We start from the raw sequence: 16,864 nt of genomic DNA on the forward strand, positions 1-16,864 counted from the left end.
ACTTGCAGAAAAGTTGGACGACGTATTTATGTACGTTGCAAATGAGGTTTCTGTGAGACTGGAGCCATAATTCGCAGACTAAATTAAAAGCACATGCTCGTTTTATTTTTTTTTTCACTGTCACTGTGTTTTTTCTGAAGATAGCAGGTCAACAACGGCTTGAGAAATAAATAAAAAAAATATATATATTTTTGAACCAACACAACAGCTAGCTAAAATTGACTGAAATTTAGTTCCTACAGAGCTGATATTAAAATACCTTTGACACAATGCCGAGACAGTAGTGAAACATTTCTGCAGCAGCGTCTATGTAGAGGATAATGCATTGCTTGAGCACTGACAGAAATAAATGACAAAGATGCAGAGTTGTGACAAACGCTTTTATTTTCCATTGTAAGGAAGGGCTTTCTCCATTCAGCTAGCAGAGATGACAACAAACAACAACACCAACAACAAAAACAACCACTATAGTAACAAAAACATAAATAACACTACCAATATTTATCGGGTTAGGGTTATTCTTCTTATTAATATCATTATTATGATTATGATGAATATTATTATTTAAAAAACATAAAACCATATCATGAACTGGAGATTCGACAGTAAGGCTGCTCCCGCCTCTTCAAGTATGTTGTCGACTTCTCTCACCCACCACCGCCGTCATTCTCTGACCTACTGTTCCTTGTTTCACTTAATAAGAAAACTGAAAGACAGGGGAGGGTTTATTATATAAGACAGTCAGACAGAAGAACAAATAAGTATATCAACTTACTGTACATGAGACATTACTGACAAGAAATGAACACAGAAACTGGATATTGAATAGAGTGGGAAATTTTAAGTCAAAAGGCTATATCTATCTATACAGTGGTGCCTCGAGATACGAGGGTCCCCACTTAGCATTTTTTGGAGATACGAGCTGTCGACCGGCCGAGTTTTTATTTTGACTTGTGAGCCCAAACTTGACAAACGAGCGCTGTATGGCGGCAGGTGGCACCACTCTCTTGACAATGAGCAGCAATTTGGCTGATATAATTAAATATTCTTTGAAAAAGAATGCGCCAAATGAACTTCGCAGCAATTTTTGACTCAATTCTGGGTGCACCAATTAACAGATCAGCTAACACATCTGTTTGCACGAGTAATCAAGTATGTGCCCGTTTTTCGCATGTGCAAACCTTTAGTAAAATAAGCTTATTGTGTTTGACCTGAGAGGCTCCACTGTATTGAGACTGAAAATGGACTGTGATTACGGTGCTTATGATTTTGTTATTATGTTAACGTATTCAACCAGATACAATGTAAAATGGTTGATTACGTCACAACATACAGTATAAAAGAAAAGAGTACTGAATGCACATCTGATCGCAAATATGCTATGATGATGACACAGAAAAACAATCCTACTGGTAGCAAGTCTCCCTACAGCACCATAATTTAAGAGTTGTTGGCTCAAAACATCCCCGTTTCAAGCCATAGCTGAGCTTCCATCAGTGCATTTATTTCCCTTGGTAACAGTCAGACTAAAAGTCCTTCAAGCCAGCTGGAACAAAGAGCTGTGGTAGTTTTTAAAGTTAACCGTATCAAGAGGATTCAAGCACACTTGACTGTAATTTTTCGGTCCTCGAGTTATTTCTGTTTGCACCTTTTCTTTGTCTTCAGCATCCTGTACTGTTTCTTCATACAGGGTTGACCTGTAGTGCAAACTCCTACTGCACAGTCGTTCACCTATGTTTAAGGATTATATTGAGGAGGTACAGTCTGTGCACAGCAAAATGTCTCAAACTTTGTCAGCAGAGCCCAAACTAGTCTCGAGAGGAAAGGCCTTGGCTATAAAATGTGGTGTGTTGGAGCACTGGAGGATCCCGCTTTGGCAAGGTTTTCATGAAGATGAAATAACTTAGCAGCAAATGTATGTCAATGTCATTGATTTATGTGTACTATTTCAATTTTCAATAATTGCATGCGAACCAAGCTGGATAAAATAACTGATCCATTAAATAGACTGGTTACTATAGTTACCTGTAAGGGTATCCATGATACTTCGACCTGAAAATGGAAAGCAGGAAGCTGAAGAAAAACACGACCAGTCCAAGGCCAACCAAGCAGATAACTGCAAAGGAATAACACACAGACATTCGAAGATTTCTGTGAAATGAGAAGATTTCCAAACCAAAAGAGCTGAACTGGATATTAGAATATTGCTTAAGAAAGTATCCAAGTTTCATCCATGCACAACTGTAGGTCTACAGCTGCCTTGAAGCTCAACAATTCTGTTTTTTCAATTTTCAAGTCCTGACCTCTTGCCCATCATGAGCATGTTTATTTTCTGCAGATTATCTTTTCATGTCCTCAGTGACTACTATTATGCTTAAACCACATGAGCAAATTATTCATTGTCTTGTGTTTCTGTGTGGAACCCTGTGTAGGCAAGGAAATATATACTTCCAAACAGAGATGTGGACTCGAGTCAGATTTGAGTCATAAATTTGATGACTTTAGACTCGACTTGAAAAAAATGTCACAAGACTTATAACTCGACTTGAACAGCTGTGACTTGTGACCTCACTCGGACTTGAGCCCATTGAGTTAAAAAGACTAGCCTTTTCTACCAAAGTATTGAGATACAAACATTCTGCAGTTCTCTCTACAATAGCTCAACATGCCAAAGTTTATTTTATGACAGAAAATTCAGAGTTATGTAACCATAATGTTGATGTTCTCAACATATAACACTCAGGTGGAAGTGTCCCATCATACTTAAGCTTAATTACATCTTATTTCTTTCAAGATTTAACACGCTGTTGGGCACGTTCATGTTGAGGAGGGGTGTCAAACTAATTTTTGTCATGGGCCACATCGTAGTTATGGCTCCGTCAGCGGGCCGCTACGACTGTGAACCCATATAAATGAAATATTACCTCATATACTGTTATTACATACAGTATACACCACACATTGATGAATAACCAGTTTTGAAATAAGAAGCCTATAAAAACATGTTTTTCAACTATTACATTTCCCTTTCAAAGGGGGATTGGTAACAAAAAAATGGTTGCAAATATCTCAATGGTATTACATCAGAACACAATGAGCAATTTTGATTTGTTTTCACGGGCCACATAAAATGATGTGGCGGGCCGGATCTGGTGCCCGGGCCAGCAGTTTGACACATGTGATGTACAGGAATTGACCAGGTTATTCTTTCAGACACTACCTGAAATAATGGTTTCATTTATAAAAAAAAAAAAAAAAAAAAAAAAAAAAAACAGTGCGACATAAATCAACAATAAATGTGGCAGTTACATAAGGTACACATTCCACGGAGTACTGGCAACATACACAGAAACGATAATGACAATTAATGTAACAATAAGGACATTAATTATTGAAAAATAAAAATAAAAATCCACATTGCATTGTGGGAATTGCGCAGCTTGACGTCATGCAAATAGTTACACAGCGGGCTGGCCGTGTGCTGTCTGGGCTTCCTGTTTTGTCAGTGTAGTGTTCTCAAGAATCAGTCTTGTATTATTATTTTTTTTATTCACTTTATTTACCGATCAGCAAACGGCTAGCATCTATTTAACATGAAGCAACATTCTTCTTTGCCTGTTATTTATGTAATATTTTCATGTTGTGCCCCCTAGTGTTCTGACTGAGATACTACAGTTGGATACACTTGTATAAAAAGACCGCAAACTTGCTCCTTTTTTTAAATTAATGCCTTATTTTTGATACAAGAAAAGCCAATTTTAAACTGAAACCTCTTTATATTTGTTTGTTTTATTTTTATTTGCGTTTGAAATTGCCACACTAGAAATGTTTGTAGACAAGAAAACGCTTGATTGATGATTGTCTTAAAGAGGAAACCAATTGGTCATTCATTATAAAGTGAAATGTTTCTACTTGATTATCCATCCGTCCATTTTCCGTACTGCTTATCCTCACTCGGGTCGTGGGTGTGCTGGAGCCTGTCCCAGCTAGCTACGGGCGAGAGGCGGGGTACACACTGTACTGGTCGCCAGCCAATCGCAGGACACGTATGAACAAACCACCATTCACACTCAAATTCACACCTACTTTCACACACTATTTTCTCACGGACTTGTTCACAAAGAGGTGAACCTCGCACCATCTTTGCTTGTGAATGACTGAGCAATTCAGGGAAGCTCCTTTTATAATAAAGTTGATCAGTTTGAACATTAAATATCTTGTCTTTGTAGTGTATTCCATTACACATATATATTGAACATGATTTGCAAATCATTGTATTCTGTTTTTATTTATGTTCAACACAAAGTACCAACATCATTGGAATTGGTGTTGTACATGTGGACTTGTTAGAGGAGAGATTAAGGCATCTTGTCATACCATAGCCATTGTTCTGTTTGAAAATAACTTAAAGCTCAAGCTAGTATTGGCAAACATGGTAGTTTGGGGCAAAATGTCTCAAGTCATTTTGGGGTTAGTTGTCATTATTTTCATAATGAAGCAAAGCTTTCTTTTTTGTAATTCAGTTTAATCTTTAATTTTCAGTTTAAGGAAGGTAAAACAGGCATTTGAGACTTTTATTCAGTGCACGTTGCATAATCGTTTATCAGTCACTGAGCCATAAAAGGTTGCTAGTAATCTGGTAATGCCGGTACAATTTATTTATTTTTCTGACAATTGTGCAATGAGAGCAGTTTGAATGACTAATAGAGCAAGAGTCCGGTGAAACGACCATTGTGCAAAGGGCGCCGACATTTCAAGAAATGTATGCAGTTTAAAGTGACTAGTAGTGCGATAATCTGGGACAATGTCAATTGTCGATTGTGCAAATGGTGCAGATGCTACTCAGGCATGAGTGATCAGTATTGGTCAACAACAGATATGCAAATAGTGCAGTGTGGCGAGACTACTACAGTAAGTGCACGAGTAATGTATAATTGGCCTGACAGAAATGTGACAACAAAGTCAAGACAAAAAAAATGGCAGCATGTTGCAATGGAATTGTAAATTAACTGTTTAAAAAGTTAATGGCAAGAGGGAAGAAGCTGTTGGAATGTCTGATAGTTTTAGTTTGTATTGTTCGGTAGCGCCTACCTGAGGGAAGGAGCTGGTGACCAGGATGTGGAGGGTCCAAGAGGATTTTGCATGCTCTTGTCTTAATTCTCGCAGCATGCAAGTCCTCAAGGGTGGGTAGGGGGGTAACGACAATATTTTCAGCAGTTTTGATTGTCCGTTGCAGGCGGAGTTTGTCCTTTTGTGAAGCAGCACCAAACCAGACTGTGATGGAAGAACACAGGACTGATTCGATGACCGCTGTGTAGAACTGCCTCAGCAGCTCCTGTGGCAGGCCGTGCTTCCTCAGAAGCCGCAGGAAGTACATCCTCTGCTGGGCCTTTTTGAGGATGGAGTTGATGTCAAACTCCCACTAAAGGTCCTGAGAGACTGTAATTCCCAGGAACTTGAAGGTCTCGACGGTTGACACAAGGCAGTTGGACAGCGTGAGCGGCAGCTGCGGTGAAGGATGCCTCCTGAAGTCCATAATCATCTCTACAGTAGAAGGTGTTCAAGTTGTTGGCTCGTCTACTATTGTTCTAAGCTTGGGGGGATCGTCGCTTGTAATCGTCGGTAAACTGTTTTTCTAACTTTACTGCATAGTTTCTCTTTGCAATGTTAATTTCTTTAGTCAGCTGGTTTCCAGTGCCCTGTCCCCACTTCGATATGCGTCCTCTTTAGCCTGGCGAAGTCGCTTAAGTTTGGCAGTGAACCACGGCTTGTTGTTATTGAAAAATTCCAAATGACTTTGTTGGTACACACACCTCTTCACAGAAACTGACATAGGATGTGACAGTGTCCGTATTTTCATCCAGGCTGCCAGCTGAATTTTCAAAGACACTCCAGTCTGTGCAGTCTAAACAGCTTTGAAGTTCGATCTTATGTTCAGTGGTTATGTTCATCGGCTTTTTCAAGCTTAATGATCAACATTTTCTGTGCCTGACTTCAACGTTCACTTTCAAATAAAAAAAGAACAACAACAATAATTTTGTCCTTGTTTTGGCCCGGATCTGGCCACCAGTATGACATCTGTAGTACAAAACAACTATTTGCTATACAATTTTCATGGCTAATTACAGGTGTGACTAAAATGTTTCAAGACAAGAGCTGTGGTTCACATAGTTGTAATGCATAATTGTGGGTTAGTTGTCACATCCAACAACGACAACAACTGTGGTGGAAAAAACAATTCAAACTGGATTAAGCACCAACATGCTATTACAACCTGGAGGGACAGTGGTAGTCATCTTTCATGAATCCCTCCACTGTCTCAATTACTTATTTATGTTAATTAAAATCACAATATAATGACACAGACAAACAATTTATTTCCCAAGTATGGGCTAGCCAATAAAAATATGGTCATCTTATTAAGAAGATAAATATAATGAACCATTGCACAACAGAGACATAAAATGACTCAGCAGGATATTGTTTGTTGCTGCATTGCTGGTTACTATAAATCATGTTTAAACTGTATTGATGGTCTTCTACATGCTTCAGCTTTGTAACTTTGTTACTTTTTAATTTCCACAATAGAGGTCAATAAACCCATTCTTACTGCAACAATGCCTAACGTTCCATCCATATGGCGTCATGATACTCACTATAACTGACAGATTTGTCTCAATTGTAATTTTAGCTCCCATGTGACCAAAGACGGAAGCATACACAGAGAGTCTGCGAACCTGTTGTTGGCTGACCTGTGTATGTTGCGCTTGCTGAGATGATATTCTGAACATTTCAGTAAATTCACATTCAAACTATTATGTCAGCAACCCGCAGCACGCACACAGAGTCTGTGTACCCGTTTTGTTCACGTGAACGTAGGTAACCATCCATCCATCCATTTTCTGTACCGCTTATCCTCATTAGGGTCGCGGGCGTGCTGGAACTGCCTCACAGTTCTGAGGACCTGGGTTCAAATCCGGCCTCGCCTGTTTGGAATTTGCATGTTCTCCCAGTGCCTGCGTGGGTTTTCTCTGGGTACTCCAGTTTCCTCCCACATCCCCAAAACATGCATGGTAGGTTGATTGAAGGTCCATAGGTGTGAATGTGAGTGCGAATGGCTGTTTGTTTATATGTGCCCTGCGATTGGCTGGCGACCAGTTCAGGGTGTACCCTGCCTCTTGCCCAAAGATAGCTGGCATAAGCTCCAGCAAGCCTGCGACCCTAGTGAGGATAAGTGGTCTGGAAAATGAAAGGATGGATGGGTGTTCCTTACCCTTTAAGATCCTTAACATCTGGGTGAAAATGGTGTGTTAATTTATTTTTCCTATTTTTAGATTGACTTGTGCGCAATATTTTGTCTCCCAGATGTGATGAATTTAAAGACGAAGGAGGAAGTTACATTGTTGAAGGGGTTAACCTCGCCGCATCTTTGCTCGTGAATGACTGAGCAATTCAGGGAAGCTCCTTTTAAACCCAATCATGGCACCCACCTGTTCCCAATTAGCCTCTTCACCTGTGGGATGTTCCAAACAGGTGTTTGATGAGCATTCCTAAACATTCTCAGTCTTTTTTGTGACCTGTCCCAGCTTTTTTGGAACGTGTTGCAGCCATAAAATTCTAAGTTAATGATTATTTGCTAAAAACAATCAAGTTTGAACATTAAATATCTTGTCTTTGTAGTGTATTCAATTAAATATCGGTTGAACATGATTTGAAAATCATTGTAGTCTGTTTTTATTTATGTTTAGCGCAACGTCCCAACTTCATTGGAATTGGGGTTGTATAATCGTAATCGTTAAATTATTTTGTTATTTTGTTTTTATTGCAACAAACTTCTAATGGTGGACCCAGTTGCAGCCTGAATCAAAGTCTATGAGATTTTGACGTGCCATCTTCAAAAATATGTTTCTGGATTAATTTGTTCTGTTTTCAACCTTGGTAATAATAATAATAATAATAATAAAGTATATTAAATTAATTAATCAGATCTCAAAAGTCAATTAAAACTCAGCACTCTAATTTGCAAACAAATAACATTACTGTTCGAGTGAATTGGATGGTTTATGCATGGACAACAGTTTAGTTTTAGTTTAGTTTACTTACTTCTCCTCTTGCCGACATCTCCCTTGGAGGTAGCAGCTTCATTTAGCAGCACCATTCCCATGGTGATAGCAGCATCTGGGGAATGGTTGTCAAGGAAACCATACACTCATTCTTATGTATTGCCCCAAGAAAAACTGGTGGAAACATACTAAGAGTCACGCTTAACAGATTTCCAAGACCATCGGTCACAGATACAGTTCCTGCTCAAATGCACGAGATGCACACATTAACAGGAACAGCAATATATACTGCAATATAAGGCAACCCAGTATAAATGCCCAAGCCTAAACATACGGTATGTATAATATATGGTGGAATTTTGTGCCTTGAAAAGGTATTCATACCGCTGGAACTTTTTCACATTTTGTCACTTTACAATCACAAACTTAAATGTATTTTGTTAAGAGTTTATGTGACAGCCCGTCACAAAGTAGCACATAATTGTGACGTGGTACAAAAATTAAATACGATTTTCAAAATTTTAAGGTATACAAGTCTGAAAAGTGGTGTGCATTTGTATTCAGCGCCCTTTACTTTCTTTCTTGTCCCGTTAGGGGTCGCCAAAGTGTGTCATCCTTTTCCATGCAAGCCCATCTCCTGTACCCTCCTCTCGAAAACCAACTGCCCTAATGTCTTCCCTCAATACATCTGTCAGCCTTCTCTTTGGTCTTCCTCAAGCTCTCTTGCCTGGCAGCTCCTCATCATCATCCTTCTACTAATACACTCACTATCGCTCCTCTGGACGTGTCCAAACCATTGAAGTCTGCTCTCCCTAACTTTGTCACCAAAACATCTAACCTTGTCCGTCCCTCTGATGAGCTAATTTCTAATCCTATCCAACTTTAACATCTTCATTTATGACACCTCCAGCTCTGCTTCCTGTTGTCTCTTCAGTGCCACTGTCTCTAATCCGTGCATCATGGCTGGCCTCACCACTGTCTTATAAACTTTGCCCTTCATCGTAGCAGAGACTCTTCTGTCGCACAACACACCTGACAACTTCCTCCAGCCGTTCCAACCTGCTTGGACTCGTTCCTTCACTTCCTTACCATACTCACCATTGCTCTGGACTGTTGACCCCAAGTATTTAAAATCCTCCACCCTTGCTATCTCTTCTCCTTGTAACCTCACTCTTCTCCCTCCACCCCTCACATTTATGCACATACTGTATATTCTGTCTTCTGCTAATCTTCATTCCTCTCCTTTCCAGTGGATGCCTCAACCTTTCAAACTGTTCCTCCACCTGCTCCCCGCTTTCACTGCAGATCACAATTTCATCTGCGACATCATGGTCCACAGGGATTGCAGTCTAACCTCATCTGTCTGCCTATCCATCACCACTGCAAACATGAAGGGGCTCAGGGCTGATCCCTAATGCAGTCCCACCTCCACCTTAAACTCCTCTGTCACACCTACAGCACACCTCACCACTGTTCTGCTGCTCTCATACATGTCCTGTGCTATTCTAACATACTTCTCTGCCACTTCAGACTTCCTAATGCAGTAGCACAGTTCCTCTCTGGGTACTCTGTCATAGGCTTTCTCTAAATCTACAAAGACTGTATCTAACTCCTTTTGACCTTCTCTGTACTTCTCCATCAACACCCTCAAGGCAAATAATGCATCTGTGGTACTCTTCTGAGGCATGAAACCATACTGTTGCTCACAAATACTCACTTCTGTCCTGAGTCTAGCCTCCACTACTCTTTCCCATAACTTCATTGTGTGGCTCATCAACTTTATTCCTCAAGTGTTCCCACAGCTCTGCAAATAACCCTTGTTCTTAAAAATGGGCACCAGCACAGCTTTCCTCCATTCCTCAGGCATGTTCTCACCCGCTAGAATTCTGTTGAACAAGCTACTCAAAAATTCCACAGCCACCTCTCCGAGATGCTTCCATATCTCCACAGGTACAGTATGTCATCAGGACTAACTGCCTTTCCATTTTTCATCCTCTTCAGTGCCTTTCTAATTTCCCCCTTACTAATCATTGTTACTTCCTGGTCCAACACATTTGCCTTTTCTACTCTTCCTTCTCTCTCATTTTCCTCATTCATCAGCTCCTGAAAGTATTCTTTCTATCTATCCAGTACACTACTGGCACCAGTCAAGAAATTTCCATCTTTATCCTTAATCACCCTAACCTGCTGCACATCCTTCCATCTCTATCCCTCTGTCCGGGCAACCTGTATCCATCTTTTTCTCCTTCTTTAGTGTCCAACCTGGCATACATATCATCATATGCCTCTTGTTTGGCCTTTGCCACCTCTACCTTCGCCCTATGTCGCATCTCCATGTATTCCTTTCTCATCTCCTTAGTCCTCTCAGTGTTCCCACTTCTTCTGAGCTAAACTCTTTCCTTGTATGATTTCCTGTACTTTGAGGTTCCACCACCAACTCTCCTTCTCCCCTTTCCAACCAGAAGATACACCATGTACTCTCCTGCCTGTCTCTCTGATCACCCTGGCTGTAGTGGCTCAGTCTTTTGGAAGCTCCTCCTGTCCACCGAGAACTTGTCTCACCTCGAAAAGCCGCACAACACAGCTTCCACCACATGGTTATCTGCTCTGCCTTTGTCTTCTTAATCTTGCTCCCCACCACCATCCTATGCTGTCTAGCCACACTCTCCCCTACCACTACCTTACAGTCAGTAACCTCCTTGAGATTACATTATCAGCACAAAATGCAATCCACCTGCATGCTTCTAACTCCGCTTTTGTAGGTCACCCACAGAGTTCTAGCCTCTGTGCTTTCCTCTTTTCTTTCTGCCTAAGAACCCGCTTTCCACCTCTCCATCTTTAACACACAGTAGCTGAATTTCCAACCGCGCCCTGTTAACCGTTAATGGCGCCGTTGGGTGGACGTTGTTGACCCGGGCCACGACTGATCTGGTATGGAATTCTTTGGATGAATGCTCATATTTGTTTGGCAAAGTTCTAAGCCGGATGCCCTTCCTGATGCAACCATCTGCATTTATACGGGCTTGGAACCGGCCTACAGTTTGCACTGGCTTGTGCCCCCTATAGGGGTTGCCTTAATGGGAGAGTGGCAAGAAGAAAACCATTGCTGAAAGCAAGGCATAAGAAGCCACAAGCCATATCGGGGAAACTGCAAATAAGTGGAAGAAGGTCCTTTGGTCAGCTGAGATTAAAGTTGGGCCTAAATGCAAAGCGCTATGTGTGGTGGAAACATTGCTTATCACAATGAACTGGGGCTGTTACGATCAAATCCTTATACATAATTCGTCGACGAACAGAGTAATCGCCCCCTGCACAAAACAAAAATAAAAAATAAATAAAGTCGGTCGGCATTGCATGCCTACAAAGTGTGCACCTCAAGTGGGTATGAGTGAGCCGACAGCCCACTCTAAAAACAATACATATAACATCTTGAACCTTTCTGGGAAGGTTTTCCATAAGGTTTAGGAGTGTGTTTATGGGAATTTATGACCATTTTCCAGAAGCGCATTTGTGAGCATACATACTAATGTTGGACAAGAAGGCCTGGCTCTCAGTCTCCGCTGCAATTCATCCAAAAGTGTTCTACAGGGTTGAAGTCATGATTGTGCAGGCCAGTCAAGTTCATCCACAACAAATGCTCTCATTCATGTCTTTCTGAACCTTGATTTGAACACTGATGCACAGTCATGTTGGAACAGGAAGGGGCCATCTCCTAATTGTTTCCACAAAGTTGGAAATGTACAAAATATTAGCCCCTGAGGTCTAGTGAAAATAACTCGGAATGCTTCAGCATACCAAGAGATTTTTGACAGTCAAACAACTTGGGGATAACCCATTCCTGTTCCAACATGTCTGTGTACCATAGCACAAAACAAGGTCCATAGAGACATGGATAAGAGAATTTGGTATGGATGAACTTAAATGGCCTGCACAGAGTCCTGCCCTGAATCTGACAGAACACCTTTGAGTTGATTTTGAGTGGACAGTGAGCCAGGCCTTCTCGTCCATCAGCGTGTGACCTCACAAATATGCTCCTGAAAGAATGGGCAAAAATTCCCATAAACTCACTCCTGAACCTTGTTGAAAGCCTTCCCACAAGAGTTGAAGCTGTTGCAGCTGCAAAGGGTAGACCAACATCATATTAACCCTTATGGATTTCGAATGAGATATCACTTAAAATCATATGTGAGTCAAGGCAGGTGAGCGAATAAGTTTGGCAATACAGTGTATATGTGATACTGTATGTCTGTATGGAAGGTGGCTTCTCCGGCATGGCAGAGCATTAAGGTGGAGATATCTGTGTCAACCTAGTTTTGAGGTGGATTTATCAGAGTAAGATGATTTTTCTTTTTTCGTGGCCCTAGCCTGAACACACCATCCCCACTGTGAAACGTGGTGTCGGCATCATCATGATGTGGGTATGCATTTTTTCAGCAGGGACAGAGAAGCTGGTTAAAGTTAATAGTAAGACGGACAAGCTAAATATAGGTCAATACTGGAAAAAAAAACCTGTTGGAGGCTACAAAAGACTTGAAACTGGAAGGCGATTCATCTTCCAGCAAGAGAACGACCCTAAACATAAAGCCAGAGCTACAATGTAATTGTTTAGATAAAAAAATATTTATGTGTTAAAATGGCCCAGTCAAAGTCCAGACCTAAATCCCGCTGAGCAAATGTGGCAAGACTTGAAAATGGCTGTTCACAGATGCTCTCCATCCAATCTGGCTAAACTTGAGCTATTTTGCAAAGAATAGGCAAACATTTCAGTGTCTAGATGTGCAAAGCTGCTACAGACATACCCCAAAAGACTTCGTGGCATTGCAGCAAAAGGTGTATCTACAAAGTGTTGACACAGGGGTGCTGAATACAAATACACACATTTTTTAGATATATATTTTTTTTCTTTGCTTAAAATTTTTAAACTGTATATATCTTTTACATTCCATTTTACAATTATGTGTTACCTTGTGTTGGTTGATCACCTAAAAATTTGTGGGAGTTAGGAGGCAAAATGTGAAAAGGTTCAAGGCACTGTATATTACTCTCTATCTTTTCACAAAAATAAATTATTCATCCATGCAACGTGTTCTCATGATAATTGAGTGTAGAAAATATATTTATTACACTGTACTCAGCAGCAACACAAGCATCAGCGCAACGCAGAGCATGCACAAAAATGAAGCAACAAAAAATAAAACAAATGTATTTAACGAAAAAGTAGACATCACATCCTTCTTGTGTGTGTTTTGCTGGTCTGATCATTTCAATTGAGTTGTAAGGCGATAAACAGAGACAAAATAAAACGGGTAAGCATGGGCAAGAAAATGTAGCTCTGTGGCAGGTGCGACCTTGGACCTGTGATTTCCCGTGGGGACAAACACAATGGCTCGGAGTGAATGGCATCATTAGCCACACACACACAGAAGCGCAAAGTGCAAGTACACACCGGTGCACAGGCAGACAGAAGTAGTCAAACATCAACAGAACTTCTACTTCAAACAACTAAAGAGACACAACCTATCATTGAGGGTTGAATTTAGAACAAATGAAACATGGAGGTGAGAAGAGGACAATCTCCTGTCTTTGTTCAATGTGGCCGAATTGGTAGCCTTTTTACGGAGAGAGCACTCTGAGGACCAATATAACTGACAGTATTTGGATGTTGTTTCAGAAATAAAAAGGTAGGGTCCTGAGTGGCGTATGTGAGCAAATTGAGAAACGATACAGCATGGAGAATCGAATACATTTGCAGGCCAAATGAGATGATGTACAACGCACAGGGTGTTTATAATTGATTTGCAATTTGCTGCATACTAGATGTATGCAGACAAACATATTGACTGAAGGATACTCAGGAGAAGGATGATGTGAGACTCCGCCACAAACTGAGCCTGACTGCTGCCATGAATGTAACTCTGTAAGAAAAAAAAGACAGGGAGAGAGATAGTAAAGTAAAATTATGAAAGAACTGCTGTCACCTTCATTTCCTACTTTACTGTGGTTGGTGATTCTTTTAGTTTTTTCGATTAGAAAAAAAAACATGCTTGATTGGGTAGAGCTCAGTCATCTGACTTCATCACTGAAGAATGTAGAACAAGTATTCTGTATGAAATGCCTGCAATTCCTAAATGGTAAATACAAAAGTCTAAACGTCACATCTTGACTGTTACATTTTAAATCCATTGTGGTGGTGTTTAAAAACAAAACAATCACAAGTATGTCATCCTTTTCGAATGGCCCAAAAGAGGCTTGCGGGTGTAGAAGATAGCACTGTGTTTTCCACTTTTTAACAGCCACACAAGGTTTAATGTTCTATTACTGACCAAACCTCCTCCTTGAGCTGTCAACTTATCATGGTGGAGGAGTTTGTGTGTCCCAATGATCATAGAAGCATAGATGGCAGGGTCACCCATGGCAAAGAGATCCGAGGTAACCAGACAAAGCACAGCTCAAAGACCCCTTATGATACCAAAAATATTTGGGCAACGTTTTCCCATGCCTGGACGCAGGTCACCAGAGCCGCCTCTGGAGCCAGGCCTGGAGGTGGGGCTCGATGGTGAGTGTTTGGTGGCTGGGTGTGCTCCCATTGGGCCAGGCCAGGCACAGCCAGACGAGGCAACATGGATCCCCCTTCCCATGGGCTCACACCATGTGAGCTGGGCGACAGCCGAAGGCATGGACCTTGGCGCTCTGATCCCTGGCTACAGAAGCTGGCTCTAGGGATGTGGAACGCCACCTCTCTGGGAGGGAAAGAGCCTGAACTGGTGTGCGAGGTCGAAAAAAATTCAGACTAGACATAGTCGGGCTCACCTCAACACACAGCGTGGACTTTGGTACCAGTCTTCTTGAGAGGTTTTGGACTCTTTTCCACTGTGGAGTTGCGCATGGCGAGTGGCGCCGAGCAGGTGTGAGCATACCTATTTTCCCACGGTTCAGTGCCGGTATGATGGGGTTCATCCCACGAGAAGGTAGCCTCCCTCCACCTTGGGATGCTGGAGAGTGCCCCTGTTAGGGACTCCATCATTCTGCTGGGGGACTTCAATGCTCACATGGGCAATGACAGTGAAACCTGGAAGGGCATGATTGGGATAACTGGGTTAATGTCACAGATTGTCCATAACGAACATCATGTTCAAACATAAGGGTGTCCCTAGACTGCAGTTTGATGAGCAACTTTGTGGTCGTGTCACTGGACTTGCAGCCACGTCTTGCAGACACTCAGATAAAGAGGGGCGGAATTGTCAAATGATCACCACCTAGTGGTGTGTTGGCTCCGATGGTGGGGAAGATGCCAGTACAACCTGGGAGACCCAAACTTATTGTGAGAGTCTGCTGGGAACGTCTAGCAGACTCCCAAATCAGTAGAAGAGAGTCATAGAGTCGAGGCAGCAGACCGGAGCGGTGGCTGTAAAGTTGTTGGTACCTGTTGTGGCGGAAATCCCTGAACCTGTTGATCTCCCTGGTAAGGTCTAATCAGGGGTTCTGGAGTGAACGGTCTCCCTGGAAGTCAAATCTCAGATTCAGGAGGAGCCATGTGGTTTTCGTCCTGGCTATAGAACAGTGGACCAGCTCTACACCTTCAGCAGGGTACTCAAGGGTGCCTGGTAGTTCACCCAACCAGTGTACAGGATCCTGTGGAGGATGCTCTGCTATTATCGATATCGGACCCCAAATAAGGGCTGTTCGATCCCTGTAGAGCTTGGTCCCCATTGCTGGCAGTAAGTCAAATTCATTTTCAGTGAGGGTTGGACTCCGCCAAGGCTGCCCCTTTGTCACTGATTCTGTTTGTTACCTTTATGAACATAATTTCAAGGTGCAGCTGAGACGTTGAGAGGGTCCCGTTTGGTGACCTCAGCACTGCGTCTCTGCTTTTTGCAGATGGTGTAATTCTGATGACGTCATCAAGTGTGAAGCAGTTGGGATTAAAATAAGCACCTCCAAATCTGAGGCCATGGTCCTTTGTCAGAAAATGTTGGAGTTCCCTCTACAGGTCAAGGAAGAGATCCTGCCCTAAGTGGAGGAGTTCAAGTATATCAGGGTTTTTTTCACAAAAGAAGAATGGAATGGAAGATTGACAGGTGGATCGCTGCAGCGTCTGCATTGAACTGATGAGGATTCTATATCGGTCTGTCCTGGTAAAGAAAGAGCTGGGACATGAGGCAAAGTTTTCAATTTAGCTTTTGAGTTTAGCGGAAGAAAATGCAGACTGCAACACTTGCAGAGGTTAGTCCTGAAGAGATGTGCCCTGAGAACACCTAAGCAGCGAACCCTCTCATATTTTGGCTGCCACATTTCTTAAATTTTGGGACATTTTTCCTGTTTCATAGCAGAAGTAGACACAAAAGCAAAAAAAATATAAATGATACATTCTAGTTTTCGCCACCATATGACTACTATCACAATAATCAAAGAAATGTGAAAAGTGTATGCGATATGACATTCAAAAATGTGAGTGCAGGCACCAAGTGTGCCTCTATGCTTGTGAGTCCTAACAAATTTCTGTGTACTACGTAGGTGTAAAAGGGTCAAAGATTTTCTCTGAGTGGGCAGAGAGTTCAATGTAAACCCGCTGAAACACTTTAATATAATATCATATTCAAGATCTCGCCACCACTGGAGACTCCCATTTATTGTTGTGTGCTGATGTTGTACAGTTTCTTCATAATAACCTCACATTTACTCAGCAAAAGTTCCAAAAACCAGTCATTGACATTATAAACGGAGCGACCGTCATGTTGTCAACCTTGATGAAATGAGAAAAAGTGTACCAATGGTAATTTTTCGCTGATCATCAATGGTCC

General features: G+C 41.6%; 1 protein-coding gene across 2 annotated transcripts in view; it reads right to left on the reverse strand.

The window, feature by feature from the left end:
• Positions 1 to 372: 372 nt before the first annotated feature.
• tusc3 (tumor suppressor candidate 3) overlaps positions 373 to 16,864 on the reverse strand; it is an 81,198-nt gene continuing 64,706 nt past the window's right edge. The window contains exons 7-10 of one of the 2 annotated variants that reach the window (XM_061679415.1): positions 13,915 to 13,978; positions 8,104 to 8,178; positions 2,026 to 2,116; positions 373 to 706 (exon numbers count right to left, since the gene is read on the reverse strand). In XM_061679415.1, coding sequence (XP_061535399.1) covers positions 691 to 706; positions 2,026 to 2,116; positions 8,104 to 8,178; positions 13,915 to 13,978 — 246 coding nt within the window. In that variant the 3' untranslated portion in view covers positions 373 to 690. The other variant, XM_061679416.1, reaches the window with a different exon arrangement.

The sequence above is a fragment of the Phycodurus eques genome, chromosome 6, assembly GCF_024500275.1.
Source record: "Phycodurus eques isolate BA_2022a chromosome 6, UOR_Pequ_1.1, whole genome shotgun sequence".
NCBI classification, from domain to species: domain Eukaryota; kingdom Metazoa; phylum Chordata; class Actinopteri; order Syngnathiformes; family Syngnathidae; genus Phycodurus; species Phycodurus eques.